Source organism: Oncorhynchus kisutch, linkage group LG26, assembly GCF_002021735.2.
Source record: "Oncorhynchus kisutch isolate 150728-3 linkage group LG26, Okis_V2, whole genome shotgun sequence".
In the NCBI taxonomy this organism is placed as follows: Eukaryota; Metazoa; Chordata; class Actinopteri; order Salmoniformes; family Salmonidae; genus Oncorhynchus; species Oncorhynchus kisutch.
In genome coordinates, this window is record NC_034199.2 from 20341287 (window position 1) to 20358362 (window position 17076).

The 17076-nt window shown below is 41.2% G+C and overlaps 1 protein-coding gene across 1 annotated transcript; it reads left to right on the top strand.

The window, feature by feature from the left end:
* Window positions 1–13111: 13111 nt before the first annotated feature.
* LOC109871006 (uncharacterized) lies at window positions 13112–14920 on the top strand. The gene has a single exon (XM_031806032.1). It carries the CDS (start codon window positions 13112–13114, stop codon window positions 14450–14452), a length of 1341 nt encoding a protein of 446 aa, XP_031661892.1. The 3' UTR covers window positions 14453–14920.
* The last annotated feature ends 2156 nt before the right edge of the window (window positions 14921–17076 follow it).

Sequence of the window (17076 nt, forward strand, 5' to 3'; positions counted from 1 at the left end):
TCAGCCAAGACCTCAGTAAAAAAAATTGTAGACCTCCACAAGTCTGGTTCATCCTTGGGAGCAATTTCCAAACACCTGAAAGTACCACGTTCATCTGTACAAACAATAGTACGCAAGTATAAACACCATGGGACCACGCAGCCATCACACCGCTCAGGAAGGAGATGTGTTCTGTCTCCTAGAGATGAACGTACTTTGGTGCGAAAAGTGCAAATCAATCCCAGAACAAAAGCAAAGGACCTTGTGAAGATGCTGGAGGAAACAGGTACAAAATATCGATAACCACAGTAAAACGAGTCCTATATCGGCATAATCTGAAAGGCTACTCACCATAATGACCATGCTTGGAGGAAAAAGGGGGAGGCTTGCAAGCCGAAGAACACCATCCCAACCGTGAAGCATGGGGGTGGCAGCATCGCGTTGTGGGGGTGCTTTGCTGCAGGAGGGACTGGTGCACTTCACAAAATAGATGGCATCATGAGGAGGACAATTATGTGGATATAATGAAGCAACATCTCAAGACATCAGTTGGGAAGTTAAAGCTTGGTTGCAAATGGGTCTTCCAAATGGACAATGACCCCAAGCATACCTCCAAAGTTGTGGCAAAATGGCTGAAGGACAATAAAGTCACAAAGCCCTAACCTCAATCCTATAGAAAATTTGTGGGCAGAACTGAAAAAGTGTGTGCGAGCAAGGAGGCCTACAAACCTGACTCAGTTACACCAGCTCTGTCTCGAAGAATGGGCCAAAGTTTACCCAACTTATTGTGGGAAGCTTGTGGAAGGCTACCCGTAACGTTTGACCCAAGTTAAACAATTTCATGAAAACTAATTGAGTGTATGTAAACTTCTGACCCACTGGGAATGTGATGAAAGAAATAAAAGCTGAAATAAATAATTCTCTCTAATATTATTTTGACATTTCACATTCTTAACATAAAGTGGTGATCCTAACTGACCTAAGACAGGGAATTTTTATTAGGATTAAATGTTAGGAATTGTGACAAACTGAGTTTAAATGTACTTGGCTAAGGTGCATGTACATTTCACCAGGGCACCACAAATTGATTCATTCTTATGTACAGGATCAAAATGACATTTCTGTTCTGTGATGCAATCTTCATTTATGATGAAGGACAGGAAATGGAACCCTGTGCAGTCAGGGCTCAACAAGCGCGACACATACGTGATGATAGTTTTTTTGTGTTCTGTGTTTGTGTGATACATCCACGTAGATTTTATGTTCTGTGTGCACAATGTTCTTCTGTGTGACGTCAATGAGATGATTATAGAGGCTGTTCGTGGACGGACATTCTAACCGTATCGTTATCTACCTTTGTCCCAGACTCACACCGTACACAGTCATCATCCTCAGGCACATGCCCTCTTCATCTACTGATAAAAACTACAGTTGGTTACAGTTGGTTGTGTACAGTATCTGTTTGTGTGATATGTGTGTGAATGCATTTGTGTGTGTGTTTGTGTGGTTGTGACTGCCGTTGTGTGTGTTTGTGTGGTTGTGACTGCCGTTGTGTGTGTTTGTGTGGTTGTGACTGCCGTTGTGTGTGTTTGTGTGGTTGTGACTGCCGTTGTGTGTGTTTGTGTGTGTGCAGAGCTGTTTAAGCTAAGTTTCTAAAAGAGGGCTTTCCTTCAGGTCACAGCAGCTAAAACTACTAAAACCTAGACCAACTCTCAAGCTCTCCCTAGCACAGCAATGCTGGGTCTTTCTACTGCAACTACTGTTTCTGCGGACTTATTGTGTATGTGGGTGTGGTTTTAGTTTGTAAGTGCAGGCATGATGTGTGTATTACATGAAACATATGTTGAGGCCACCAGCTGCAATAGCACTGAGTTGGTTCAATATTTGGGCATTTAGTCGAACCAACATACATTCTCAAATCAAATCAAATTGTATTGATCACATACACATGGTTAGCAGATGTTATTGCGAGTGTAGCGAAATGCTTGTGCTTCTAGTTCTGACAGTGCAGTAATATCTAACAAGTCCTTATACACACAAACGTGAAGGGATGAATAAGAAGTATGTACATATAAATATATGGATGAGCGATGGCCGTGCGGCGTAGCCAAGATGCAGTTGACTAGCTTTCTTGGGAACAGGAACAATGGTGGCCATCTTGAAGCATTTGGGCACAGCAGACTGGAATAGGGTTGGTTGAATATATCCGTAAACACACCAGCCAGCTAGTCTGCGCATGCTCTGAGGACACGTCTGGGCTGGCGTCTAGGGATGGCGTCTGGGCCGGAAGCCTTGCGAGGGTTAACACATTAAAATGTTTTACTCACATTGGCCACGGTGAAGGACAGCCCACAGGCTTTGGTAGTGGGCCATGTCAGTGGCACTGTATTGTCTTCAAAGTGAGAAAATAAGTTGTTTAATTTGTGTGGGAGCAGGACGTTGATGTCCACGACGGGGCTGGTTTTCTTTTTGCAATCTGTGATTGACTGTAGACCCTGCCACATATGTCTCGTGTTTGAGCCGTTGAATTGTGACTCTACTTTGTCTCTGTATTGACGCATTGCTTGTTTGATTGCCTTGCGGAGGGAATAGCTACACTGTTTGTATTCGGTCATGTTTCCAGTCACCTCGCCATGATTAAAAGCAGTGGTTCTCGCTTTCAGTTTTGCATGAATGCTGCCATCAATCCACGGTTTCTGGTTAGGGAAGGTTTCAATAGTCACAGTGGGTACAACATCACCGATGCACTTGCACGTCAATGTTATTGTCTGAGGCTACCCGGAACATATCCCAGTCCACGTGATCGAAGCGATCTTGAAGCGTGGAATCCGATTGGTTAGACCAGCGTTAGATAGACCTGAGCACTGGCATTTCCTGTTTTAGTTTCTGTCTATAGGCTGGGAGCCACAAAATGGAGTCATGGTCAGATTTGCCGAAGGGAGGGCGGGGGAGGGCTTTGTATGCATCGTGGAAGTTAGAGTATCAATGGTCCAGAATACTACAGGTAGCCTAGTGGTTAGAGCGTTGGACTAGTAACCGAAAGGTTGCAAGATTGAATCCCTGAGCTGAGAAGAATCTGACGTTCTGCCCCTGAACAAGGCAGTTAACCCACTATTCCTAGGCCGTCATTGAAAATAAGAATTTGTTCTTAACTGACTTGCCTAGTTAAATAAAGGTCAAATAAAATAAAACGTTTAAATAAATACCTGCTCGTGTCGCGCATTCGATATGCTGATAAAATTTAGGAAGCCTTGTTCTCAGATTAGCTTTGTTAAAATCTCCAGCTACAATAAATGCAGCCTCAGGATATATGGTTTCCAGTTTACATAGAATCCAGTGAAGTTCTTTTTGGGCCGTCGAGGTATCTGCTTTGGGAAGGATTTGCACGGCTGTGACTATAATCGAAGAGAATTCTCTTGTTAGATAATGCGGTCAGCATTTGATTGTAAGGAATTATAGGTCAGGTGAACAAAAGGACTTGTGTTCCTGTATGTTGTTATGATTTCACCATGAGTCGTTAACCATAAGGCATACATCCACGCCCTTCTTCTTACCAGAGAGATGTTTGTTTCTGTCGGCGAGATGTGTGAAGAAACCGGGTGGCTGTACAGACTCTGACAACATATCCTGAGTGAGCCATGTTTCCCTGAAACAGAGAATGTTACAATCTCTGATGACTCTCTGGAAGGCAACTCGTGCCCTAATTTCGTCTACCTTGTTGTCTAGAGATTGGAGATTGGTGAGTAATTTGCTCAGAAGCGGTGGATGGTGTGCTCGCCTTCTAAGTCTGACCAGTAGGCCGCTCCGTCTCCAATGTCCGTCTGCCTCTCCTGCGGCGACCACGTTGTTTTGGGTCGGCCTCTGGAATAAGATCCCATGTCCAGGGTGGAGGTCCGAACACAGGATCCGCTTCGGGAAAGTTGTATTCCTGGTCGTAATGTTGGTAAGTTGACGTCACTTTTATATGCAATAGTTCTTCCCGGATGTATGTAATAACACTTGAGATTTTCTGGGCTAACAATGTAACAAACGAATTACTGCATAGTTTCCTAAGGACCTGAAGCGAGGCGACCATCTCTGTCGGCGCCATCCTGGTGTCTCTAGTTGAATTTTAGATTGAGCGAACATACAATTCAACTTGAGAATTGATTCTAACTTATTTGCATTTAGTGGCTTTCAGGCCTGTAGGCTTCACCAAGTGAGGGTCTAAGTGAATATGTAATCTGTCAAATTTAACTGTTTATGACAATACATTACATATATAATAAGGTCTTTCTTTTAGGGCTTACCCACTGAGAACAGACGTCAGTTCAACATTTTGATTTACATTTGTCAACTAAAGTGAATGCAACATGAAATCAACCCATTGTGTCATTGGATTTAGGTAAAAGTTGGATGAAAAAGACAATTCCCTGATGTTGATTACTCTTTAGCAAATCAAATCCGTTTTCCACATTGATTCAACGTCATCACATATACACTACCGTTCAAAAGTTTGGGGTCAGTTGGAAATTAAAAGAGCACATTGTCCATTAAAATAACATCAAATTGATCAGACATATTGTGTACACACTGTTAATGTTGTATATGACTATTGTAGCTGGCTGATTTTTTATGGAATATCTACATATGCGTACAGGCCCATTATCAGCAACCATCACTCCTGTGTTCCAATGACACATTGTGTTAGCTAATCCAAGTTTATCATTTTAAAAGGCTAATTGATCAAAATCCCTTAGCAATTATATTAGCACAGCTGAAAACTGTTATTATGATTAAAGAAGCAATAAAACTGGCTTTCTTTAGACTAGCTGAGTATCTGGAGCTTCAGCATTCGTAGATTCGATTACAGGCTCAAAATGGCCAGAAACAAATAGCTTTCTTCTGAAACTTGTCAGTCTATTCTTGTTCTGAGAAATGAAGGCTGTGTACTACTCCCTTCACATAACAGTGTAAACTGGCTCTAACCAGAATAGAAAGAGGAGTGGGAGGCCCCGGTACACAACTGAGCAAGAGGACAAGTACATTAGAGTGTCTAGTTTGAGAAACAGACACCTCACAAGCCCTCAACTGGTAGCTTCATTAAATAGTACCAGCAAAACATGAGTCTCAACATCAACAGTGAAGAGGCGACTCCAGTATACTGGCCTTCTAGGCAGAGCTGCAAAGAAACAAACATATCTCAGACTGGCATATAAAAGTAAAAGATTAAGATGTGCAAAATAACACAGACACTGGACTGATGAACTCTGCCTAGAAGGCCAGCATCCTAGAGTCGCCTCATCTCAGTAACGGGGGCAATGAAGTTACTTTACTAACAGATTGGATTATTTTAGAAAAATGTATGTTACTTATGTTTGTGTAGGATAAGATTAATCAACCAATCAATGTACATGCAGCTATTGAAACAAACAATTATGAAAGTCAACCTGCAATAGAGCATGCTGGGAAATATGATAATGATTTTGAGTGGTTTTGAGCAAACAGGAATTAGTAATTTTACTCAACAAGCTTATTCAAATTCAGCTCACTTCGAGCACATTAACACATTAGCTCTCATTCTTGTCCTTTTGAAGTCCACTCAAATCACAGAGTGATGCTGATTAAGCAATTGTGCGTGTGCGCATCTGTGATTTGCATGCTAAAGTGTGTGGAACGCATATGACTACGGGCCCCATATAATTACGTGCCCCATATGATTCTTTGAACTCTGTGAATCTCACAATATTCCTATATTAAGACAAGAACGAGGAAGTGACAGTTCAGGAAAATATGCCTGGAGTCTCTGTCCTGTTTTTATTGTTTTGTGCTGCTGATGTTTTTAATGGCCTAAATATGAATACTCTATATCTGGATTCAGCTGGTTTTGCTGGTGTGGTTAGGTTAGGTACAGAATTAATTCAACTCAATTAAGATCAGTTCACAGATGAGTCCATTACGCTAATGGATGAGTCAGCACAGTTTCATGTCTTTCAATGAGGAGTCATTTCAGTCAGTTCAGTGGGGAATCAGTTAACTTCAGTGCTTTTAAACTGCATACCTGATAAACAAATACATGTCCCACTGCTGGAATAATCAATATAACTTGAACTTGAACTCAATTCATTATGGAGTCAATTCAGTTTAGTGTGGAGTCAGTTGAATCCAGTTTGGAGTCAGATAATTTCAATAAACTCATTCAGTTCACTTGAGCTGATCCAGTCAGTCCCTCGTGTCTCTGCGTATTTAGTTGATGTCTCATTAATGACTCTGTGTGATAAACACGAGGAGACACACAGATAACATCGCAGACAGGAAGCATCTAGTTGAGTTTGCGTCCTCATTCTGGTGGACATGTTATTCTACCACAGACTGCCAGGAGGAGGAATCATTCATGTGTATTAATACTGACTTGCCTAGTTAAATAAAGGTTCAAGAAAAAAGAAAGAAGAAAAAAATACTCAAGTCTTCTTGAGGCGCAGTACTGTGACACATCTTGCTATTTCCTGTCATAACACATGTTATGTGTGACAGGAGAAGAACCAACACCTGGTCATACTTATTAACTTGGTGTCTGTTTGTTGTCCTGTATTGGCTAACGTGCTGTCAATCATTAAAGGGATAGGTCAACCAAATTACAAAATGACACATTGGTTTCCTCCCACTGGGCACAAGGTGGTTGAATCAACGTTGTTCCAATGTCATTTGCCAACGTATTGTGAAATGGATCATATATTGGATTTGAAAAAAGTTATCAGCGTAAACTGTTGTTTTGAGGGTGGAATTTAAACCGCAGGATTATGTTATCATTGTAACACATTTCCTTGTATAAAATACGTTGAATTTGTACCTTTGAAACAACGTCAGATCTTCAACGTTATATTCACTATCAGAAAAAAAACAGTTGGCTGGGCAGCACCTCCTACTGCAGAGTTGATCTATTTACAGCTGTTCATTTGGTCTCCCATCAAGGGTTTTAACCAAGCCCAGCTTTGATATTTGTCACTGACTTCTACCAATGTGCTATCATGAGAATGATTATTGAAAGATCTCTTAATAAATTATATAAATTGACTGTTGCTACTGACATCATTCCAAAGGGTAGGTTTAACAGAGCAAATTAAATGTAACCATACTTTATAAGTCATATATCATCAATGAGACTATTTAGGCTTATATAAGGCTATCCCGGTAACCCCCCACTATCCTCCTACAGTCTCCCCATCCCATGAATCTGTACCATGTAGTCCAGTCAGGCGTGGGGTGGGTTGTAAAAATGTTATCTCAAGGTCTGCCAGTCTTTTAAAGGCATGCTGCCAGGGCAACACCATGGTTGCCAGCTTTGAATGTGTCTGTGCTGACCCCCATTCTCCTGCCGTCACACTCAGGCGAACGCACAGAAAGACCATCTCATTCCACAGCCTTAATGGCAGCCCCTGGGCAGCCCTCGACAGGAAGTCACAGAGGTGCACTATGGGTAGATAGAATTAAAGGAGCAAGAGTGGAGGAGCAAGGCAGAAGGCATGTTTCAGTGGTTTGGATATATGTTCTGGATGTGTGTGTGTGTGTGTGTGTGTACTACATCTAGAGAAATGGTGGTTCCATTGTCCTTCCCAGTTTTAGGGCTTGTATACATGGATTATAGGTTGATCTGAGATGTGCTTCATATGGGAATCCTTTCCATTCTATAGTGGTTGTATCTATCGTCTTTATCTTAGTATACTGCAGTATGCCCACACAGTTTCTTTCTATAGCACCTCACAGTGTAAAAGGATCTGTGCTGAACACACACTTTCTATCCACATGCAGAGCAGGGAGGAGAGCATAGTGATGAAGCTGTGTGTGTGTGTGTGTGTGTGTGTGTTGATGATATGGGTGTGTGTGAGTTCGTGTGTGTACAGTTTGTGTGTTTAAAAGTGTGTGTGTGTGTGTGTCTAAACACCTCTAAGTGCTCCAGAGAGTCATAAGGCCACCGTAACTAATGGTCTGGACATGAATTTTTTATGCCTCTAGCTCAAGTGTGTTTGTCCAGACAGTAGGGGACATTCAGCATACAGCCTCCATTCCCTCCATAGTCAGCCTGTGGTGAAGTGAGCTGTTTAGCTACAGATAATTCTTGGTTATTGCTGTGTAAATACCATCTCACCATGTATTTTCATAGTAAATACATTTATTTCCCTTAAAATGAAGTACAACCTTATTATTAAATGCATTATTTTCCAAGATGGCATAAATAGCAACAAATCGGCATGGCTACCTGTATTATGATTTGTGTTTCTAGATTCCTAGTCTCTGTGTGTGTGTGTGTGTGTGTGTGTGTGTGTGTGTGTGTGTGTGTGTGTGTGTGTGTGTGTGTGTGTGTGTGTGTGTGTGTGTGTGTGTGTGTGTGTGTGTGTGTGTGTGTGTGTGTGTGTGGTTTGTGTCAGAGAGCATTATCTGTGTTTTAGTATAAACTCAATCTTTATAGAGACTTTCCCCGTGTTGTGGTGTTGCTGTTTTCTGAGTAGGTGTAGTGATATCCTGGTTTGTATCAGGTGTCAATGTCCTCATATACACTGTATGTGTGCTTATGTTCATATACAGCATGTGGTGTATTGTAGCCTTGAATTGTGCAGAGCATTGTGATGGTGATGGTGGACAGTGGTGGAAAAAGTACCCAATTGTCATACTTGAGTAAAAGTATAGATACCCTAATAGGAAGTTATTCAAGTAAAATGAAAATCACCCAGTAAAATAGTACTTGAGTAAAAGTCTAAAAGTATTTGGTTTTAAATATACTTAAGTATCAAAAGTAGAAGTCAAAGTATAAATAATTTCAAATTACTTATATTAAGCAAAGCAGACGGCACCATTTTCTTGTTTTTAAAATGTACGAATAGCCAGGGGCACACTCCAACACTCAGACATAATTTACAAAGATGCATGTGTGTTTAGTGAGTCTGCCAGACCATAAGCAGTAGGGATAACCACGTGTCAATTTCACAATTTTCCTGTCCTGCTAAGTATTTTGGGTTGTCAGGGAAAATGTATGGAGTTAAAGGTACAATAAAAGTACAATTTTCTTTAGGAATGTAGTGAAGTAAAAGTAAAAGTAATCAAAATCTAAATAATAAAGTACAGATACCCAAAAAACTACTTAAGTAGTACTTTAAAGTATTTTTTACTTAAGTACTTTACACCACTGATGGTGGGTTTACAATGCTCTCCTGTCATTCCAAATACAACCATTCATACTATTTCCAGCTTACCTATACTAACCCAAGCAGTGCATTTGAATGCTATATATTTAAGCTAACCTTGGTTTTCAGAAAGGTGTCTAAAATGTATTGTGGTCATAATCTGGCATATTTCATTCATCTTGGTTGATGTTATCAACAGTATTGAATGAATTTATTGTGCACCAATTTGAATGCTGCCTCTAACAGTATAATAACTTGGCCCAAACTCTACATGCTTTCAGCTGTGTGGAATTTAAGGTCAGACGACTGAGGCCGAATTGTTGTCCTCTCAAGAGATTTTCTCCTCCATCCTCCATCCCTCTGTTGATGTCTGTAAATCTTATCATTGTGCTTTTTGCATACCGGTAGATGCCCTAATCCACAGCATTTCTGACAGAAAGTCATATTTCTATGTGTCCGTGCTGCATTCTGAATTGGTCTTCGTAATGCTTTCTGCTCACATCTAAGTGTTTAACTCCCCTGATTCTCCCCCTCCCATCGTTACCTAAACCAATACAGTGGAAATATTTGGATGGATGTCTCTAGCTCAACTATATGATTCAGTATGTGTACGCTTGTTTTCAAAGAGAAGTGTGTTGGAGAACATGTTTCATGACTCTGGGTTGTTGTTGTTTTGGAGAAGTGTCATCCACCTCATTGGATGGTACTGTAGCAGGTACGCTTGTGTTCTAGCGTGTGTATTGGGAGCTGACCAAGGTGTGTTTCATCCTGGAGGGTTTATTGGGAGCTGGCGTGTGTGTGTTTGGCTCTGAGGAGTATATTTTCCTGTCATGCGTGGGCTTCCACACGCCCTCCGCTTCTCTGCAATCAGCCTCCATTGTTTTTATGACCTGCAGGTGCCGATAAGCTCTGAGGGGAGCTAGGCATGACGAGTGGCACAGCGCCCACCAAGGGAAGGAATGCCAGGCACAGCGAGTTGCAAAATGAAAATTCATATTTTCATGAGCGGGTGCTAAAAATGCTCACACCACATTCTAACACTTAAGACTTCCATCAATCCATGTGAAATAACAGCATGAACTGTTATGTGTGCCTCAAGAGAAATAGCTGGGGCGTGGTCCTTTTTCATTGGTCAGCCTGCTCTTCTATTCTATCATAACCTAGTGAACAGAAGAGAGGTTGCAGGTGGCTTCTCTATTCTCTGTCTGTATTTATGGATGTAAGGCAAGACTAAATGTGAGAGGGCCGCAGTCTTCCCACAGCTGTGTATTTCTGTTTTAGGCGGGAAGAGGAAAAAGAGAGGGATACGAAAAAAATGGAAAGCGAAAAAATGACTGGAAAAAGAGATGAAAAAAATAAGTGAAATATTAGGGTAGAGACTTGGATGGGAGAGAGAAAGAGAGAAATGTATGAGAATTGTAATCATTTTACGCCCGTCCTAGCTTTGTCATTATAAAACAGCTGGAAGCGGTCTCACTGACACTGAAACGGATTTTCATCTAGAAAACCATTACACTTGGCAGAAAATTTCATCTGACTTGGAGAAGACAGATTAATGTATCGCGAAGGCTAATTTTGAATTGTAAAGCTTTATTTGAAGTCACAAAGGCTGCCGTGAGAATAACATCCTGTGTCACAACTAGTGACAGGTGATGTAATGTTATGACAAATGAGACCTGAAAGCATCTTGGGTCAAACTTTTACCTTTAGTCATAAGAGGATGTTGTTGTTACAAGTTCCCTATGTGCGATGCTATATAATTCATTTGAAAGTGTCGTATTTACTTCATGATAGACCCTCTCTGTAAAGTGTAACTGCTAATGTTCTTGCTGATGGTGTTATAATCCCTTTGATGTGTTGCTCTGAGGGAAAGTTCTGCTGTCTTCTGATTTGCGGCCACAGTAGGAGTTCTGGGGGAGGAAGAATGAGAGCAGCCAGACTACAGGACCGTGGTTCAACCAAACCTGATTTAGTAATGCTGAAGCAATAGCGCTCATTGTGCCAAAAGATCAAGGTTGTCTGTAACCGCTTCTTGAATAATATATAGCCGACTAGAATAATTTCAACTCTCTTGTTTTGAGTGTGGACCAGTGATGTAACTATTGTACTATAAATAAGAAGGCAGACTTCATGCATTAACAAATGTATGCAAGATTAGGCCTGCAGAGCGATGACAACTGTGTGACAACAGCGGAGAGAGTACAGTGTGTTATATATACACTGTAAAAAACGTTCTGTAATTTTAACAGTAGCACAGGCAGCACAGTAGCAAGTAGGTTACTGTAAATGTACAGTAAATGATTGGCAGCAGCCAATAAGAAGCCAATACATTACCTTAGATTTACAGGACCTTTACTGTAACACATATTTACAGCATGTTACTGGAACACCTGACTACAGCAACATGCTGTATTTCTAGAATCTACAGTGCATTACTGGAAGCACAGTGCTTAGTAAACTGCTTCAGATGTACAGTGCTGTTGGCTAGTACCAACGACAGGCATTATTTATGTCACATGTATTTGACATACTGTAGGTACTTCAATGCCTATTTTGTTGTTTATATTTTGCTGGACCAACCTAAAATTCATGTTGCCTATTTAGTAACAGTTGAATTAGAATACATGTATTGTAGTATTTTCTAATAGAAAGATATACTTGCAAGTAACGCGCTTAACTACAACATTCTCGGTAATGGTAACATCATCTTTTTACTTGCTATGACTGTGGTATATTCTTATTTACCTTAATTTAATACACAGTTTGTAAGTCTCCCGATAAGAGTCTCTGTTAAATGAGCTAAATGTAAATGTAAAAATGAACACTTCCAAAGCACACTGCTGGGTATTATTCTAATGAAGACCGCCTCCAAACAAGGCCATATTTGATCAAAATACAAACAGTTTATGGGCGGAGCTCATTAGAATGATATCCAGCAGTGTGCTTGGCAAATGTTTGTTTTTTTACATTTACATTTTGGTCATTTAGCAGACGCTCTTGTCCAGAGCAACTTAGAGTCAGTGCATTCATCTAAGGTTGATAAAAACCTACATATCACAGTCCGCAAGTAAAACATTTCCTTAACCGTTACTGGGAATGTTGTTGTAGTTAAGGATACATCAGTCTTCAAAATATCCTTTATTTGTAACATGTTACATTTTCTAATGTTTCATTGCAAATCTCTGGCCAATGCAAGGTATGTTACTGTAATATTCACAGTAACTCTCAACCAGCTTCCTGTAAGTAATTGGATAATGCAGAGCAATGACACAGTACAATACTGTAATATTTGCCAAATATACTCTAAAAAAGTAAATGCTCCTGTAATAATGTTGGTATTTTACAGTAATTACATGGGATTAGTTGGTGCAAGCAGGTAGGTATTTGTATATTACAGCATACTAGTTGGTATTCAATATTACTTCAAATTCTAGAGACCAAAACAAAGACTCCAAACTGGCCATTATAACAGCTCAGCACTTAATATTCAACCATGAAAGGGTCAAGAAACACAGTCAAGCTGATCTGTTCTCTATATCCATTACATTGTCAGGGCACTACTACCACATATCAGTTAAATTGGTATAGCATTCTCACTAACGGGTGCAACAAATATAGCCATTCACAGGGCACGCCTCAAAATATGTTAATGAGCCAGCAACTCTTTCCCCTCCCACAACATTTTTTCCACAATGCACCATAATTTACAGAATGGTGCAGGTAATATTTTACCAAGCAAGTCAGTTAAGAACAAATTCTTATTTTCAATGACGGCCTAGGAACAGTGGGTTAACTGCCTGTTCAGGGGCAGAACAACAGATTTGTACCGTGTCCAGTTACTAGTCCAACGCTCTAACCACTAGGCTACCCTGCCACCCCAATATACATATACAGCAATACAGTACTTTATTGTTCAATTGTTTTGTAATAAAATTATAGCAGTTGCTAACAGTAAATATGTAATTCTATATCGGATGACCGCCAAGTGCGTCTTTTATATGGACGACGTCAACATTTTATGTACCGACCTTTTATCTGTCGACAGGACTCTGGACAGGACTGACTGGTACGGTCGAGCCTCTGGGGCGAGACTGAACAGAGACAAGACAGAGGCCCAATTCTTCGGACCGTGGGCAGACCCAGACTTGACCAGACTACCTCTGACAGTTAAACTAACGGACATAAGGGTACTGGGGGTAAAGTTTGACCGGGGGGGAGGAGGGAGTGGTAACTGGAGTGGAATCCTGGGGACCGTAAGACAGAGACTGGGTTTTTGGGGACTACGACAGCTGACTCTTGGGGGCAAGGTTTTAATCATTAAAGCTGTGATCTTACCTGTGCTTTTATTAATCAGTTCTGTTTTTATCCCCCCTCGAAGGAGTATTTTAGACCTGGAGCGAATGCTTTTCTACTTCCTGTGGGGAGGCAAGTGGGAGAGGCTGAGGAGGGAGGTGGTCAAGAGGCCCAGGTCCAAGGGGGGGAAAGGCTTGCCTGACCTCTACTTGTTCCTGGGCAGCCGCTACACAGCGTTACATCTGACTCTTGCCACCTCCCCGGTCAACAACAAGACTCAGGCCCTCGCACGGTTCTGGCTGGGATCATACCTCAGGACTCTGAGGCTGATCCCAGTCGACCTGCGAGCCCCAGTCTCTTTCCTGCTACCCCCGCCCTACGTCCAGCTCCAGAAGTTTTTAAGACATTTTAAACTGGAAAAAGAAACAGTCACGGTCTTAACAAAACACCGCTCTCTTCTCTCTCTTGTGCAGGAGCGGGAACCAGTATGTCCAGTGCGCGGGCTCGCTATAGGTGAGCCCACAACGGTTTGGCGCAACGTGGCCCATCCTGCTCTACTGAATCGGCATCGGGACCTGTCCTGGATGGTCGCCCACGAGATCCTCCCGGTCAGGGCCGTTATGCACTCACGGGGCATGGCGAGGACATCCGCGTGCCCCCGAACAGGCTGCGGCCAAGAAGAATCGGTGAGGCACATGCTCTGGGAGTGCAGAGCCGCCAGGGACCTGTGGAAGGAAGCAGGCCCCCTGATTACCTCGTGTCTGCCAGCAGGGGAGGACCTAACACCTCAGCTCGTGCTATATGGGGTGGGCCGAAGGCCCATTTCATCGAAGACCTTCACCAAGCTCTGGCCCACCCTCACGTGCCTGAAGGAAGCACTGTGGTCCTCCCGCAACCTGCTGGTAGCGAAAAACGTAGAGACCACCCCCCAGGCAGTGGCCATGGTAGCCACGGAAGCCCTGGGGTGGTACGAAAGGAAGGGGGCCTCGACCCCAGGCGAAGGGTCCCCCACAACACCCTAGGTCCCGGCGGCCACGGCCTGACAGCGCTGCGGCGCCTAGGGCGATGCGCCTAGGGGAGGGATCTCCTCTGGGCCCCAAAGGATGGGACGACGGTCTATTCAGAGGAGCAGGATGAGGTGAGCTTGATAAAGACTCACCCCGCTCCTGTACAAAGGACTGAAGACAGCTTTTTAACAAAGTGGCTTTTTAACATGTTTTTCATGTCTTAAAAATGTTTTACCTTTTTAGATCATTAGTACACATTTTAAATGGCTTCTACAGATTTGATATTTTTACAAGGAAAGTACTTTTACTCATGGTTGTTTTAACTAATTGATTTTAACAACATGTACTTTTTAACAAATTCAAATGTAACTCTCAAATGCTGTGTTTTATGCCTTGTTGCCGTTTTTATGTGTGTAAATGATGTAAAAAATGTATGAGCTGTTTTTAAAGGAATTGTGCCAATAAAACTTTTCCAAAAGAAAAGAAAAAATGTAATTCTATATTACAGAATACCAAATGAATATTTGGTGTTTGATATCACTTGTAGAGGCCTTAACAAGGCTTTGAAACTGGCAGTGACGACAGAGCAAAACAGCTAAATGCCCATTAAAGGTCTGAGACGTATCTGATCTGTCCCCTATATACATTTAACTGTTAGGGAACTACTACCACATATTACAGCACTCTCACTAACGGATGCAACAAGTATAGCCTCTTACAAGATACGCCTCAAAGTGTGTTAATGAACCACAACAACAGCATGCGCACACAAAAGGTATTTGGTACATCAAAATTACAGTATGGTACTGTGTTCCATAAGTGTAGTACTGAATTACAGTAAATTACTGGCAGCACAGTAGTCAGTACATTTCTGTAGATTTACAGGAAAAGGTTTTTAGATTAAAAAATATGGTATGGTACTGTATTCTGTGAGGTGGTACTGAAATACAATAAATTACTGGTAGCACAGTAGCCAGTAAATTACTATAGATTTACAGGACACATTTTTAAATATGTTATGACACTGTATTCTGTGGGGTAAATCATTTTCACCAATGAGTGCAACAAATATAGCCTCTTACAAGGAATGCCTCAAAATATTTTTATGAGCCAGAGATTCTTTCACCACCCACAACATTTTCTCACAATACACCATAATTCAGTGTTCTGCTGAAATTGTATTGTACAATTACAGCAATTGTTGTAATTTTACAGCAGTGTAGCAAAATGCCATTGAGCTCCCAAAATGCATTGCTATTTACAGTACAGTACTGTAATATAGAATTACAGTAGCTAACTGTAAAAATGTTGCTGTAAATGTACCGTGTAGATCTGAGCGGGCCTGGCTGTTGATTTGTTTGTTTGTTTGGAGTTTGTACTTGTGTGTGAAAAATTATCTGATATGCTGAGGAAAACAGAGTGTATGACAGTATGTAATATGTGGTGTGTGTCTGACTGCTTTTGTGTGTGGGTATATTTGTATGCCTCTCCAATTGTTTGAGGGCATGTGTACAGTATGTGACTGCATTGTTGATGTTTGTACAACTGGTCTCTGTGCATGTATGGTATGTGCATATCACATGACACACATGCATAACACTTTTATACAAATTAATGGATGTGTGTTATACTTAAGTATAATGTGTTTCAGGAGAGTATAGCAGTTTTATAAGTGTTTGTATTTAGTCTAGGTGGGTGCGTGTAGGTGTGTGTGTGTATTTTGACATATAGGTGTGTGTGTGTGTGTGTGTGTGTGTGTGTGTGTGTGTGTGTGTGTGTGTGTGTGTGTGTGTGTAGCTGTTTTTATATATATATACAATATATATAGTGGGATCAAAAATGACCGGCACCCCTGACTGGCAATGCACAAACAATACTTTAAAAAATATAAACAATATAATTATAGAGATAAGCTCAAAATAACAACATGTGAGAAATACTGTACTTTATTAATGTTTCAATGGAACCAACCAAAATCATTTATTGATTTAATTAAAAATCAATGTCCTCCAAATCAAGGTTTCACAATTAATGGCACCCTTAAATATTATTTCAAATAACATCTACCAAAATTAAACCAGGAATTCAATTCCACATGTTTATCTAAGTCTTAAGGAACTATATTGAGCCATTACATCACTTCCTGTTTCACTAGGGTATAAAAATTAGGTAACAAGCATGCAGTATCCCTTTGTCATCCAACACCATGAAGAAAACAAAATAACTGGCAGTTCAAAATTGACAGATGGTTGTAGACCTTCATAAATCTGGTAATGGCTACAAGAAGATCCACAAACGATTGAATATACCACTGAGCACTGTCAGGACAATTATTTAAAAATTCAAAAGATATGGAACAGTTGAAAACCTCACGGTAGAGGACGCAAATGCATTTTGCACCCAGGATAGGGAGGAGGATAGTGAGAGAAGCAACAAAATCCCCAAGAATCACTGTGAAAGAATTGCTGTCCTTGGTGGCATTTTGGGATCACCAGGTTTCAAAAAGCAACATCAGACGCCACCTCCACAACCACAGGCTCTTTGGAAGAGTTGCCAGAAGAAAGCCCTTTCTGACTCCAAGACACAGACGCAAGCGCTTGGAGTTTGCCAAACATCATTTAAATTATGACTGGAAGAAG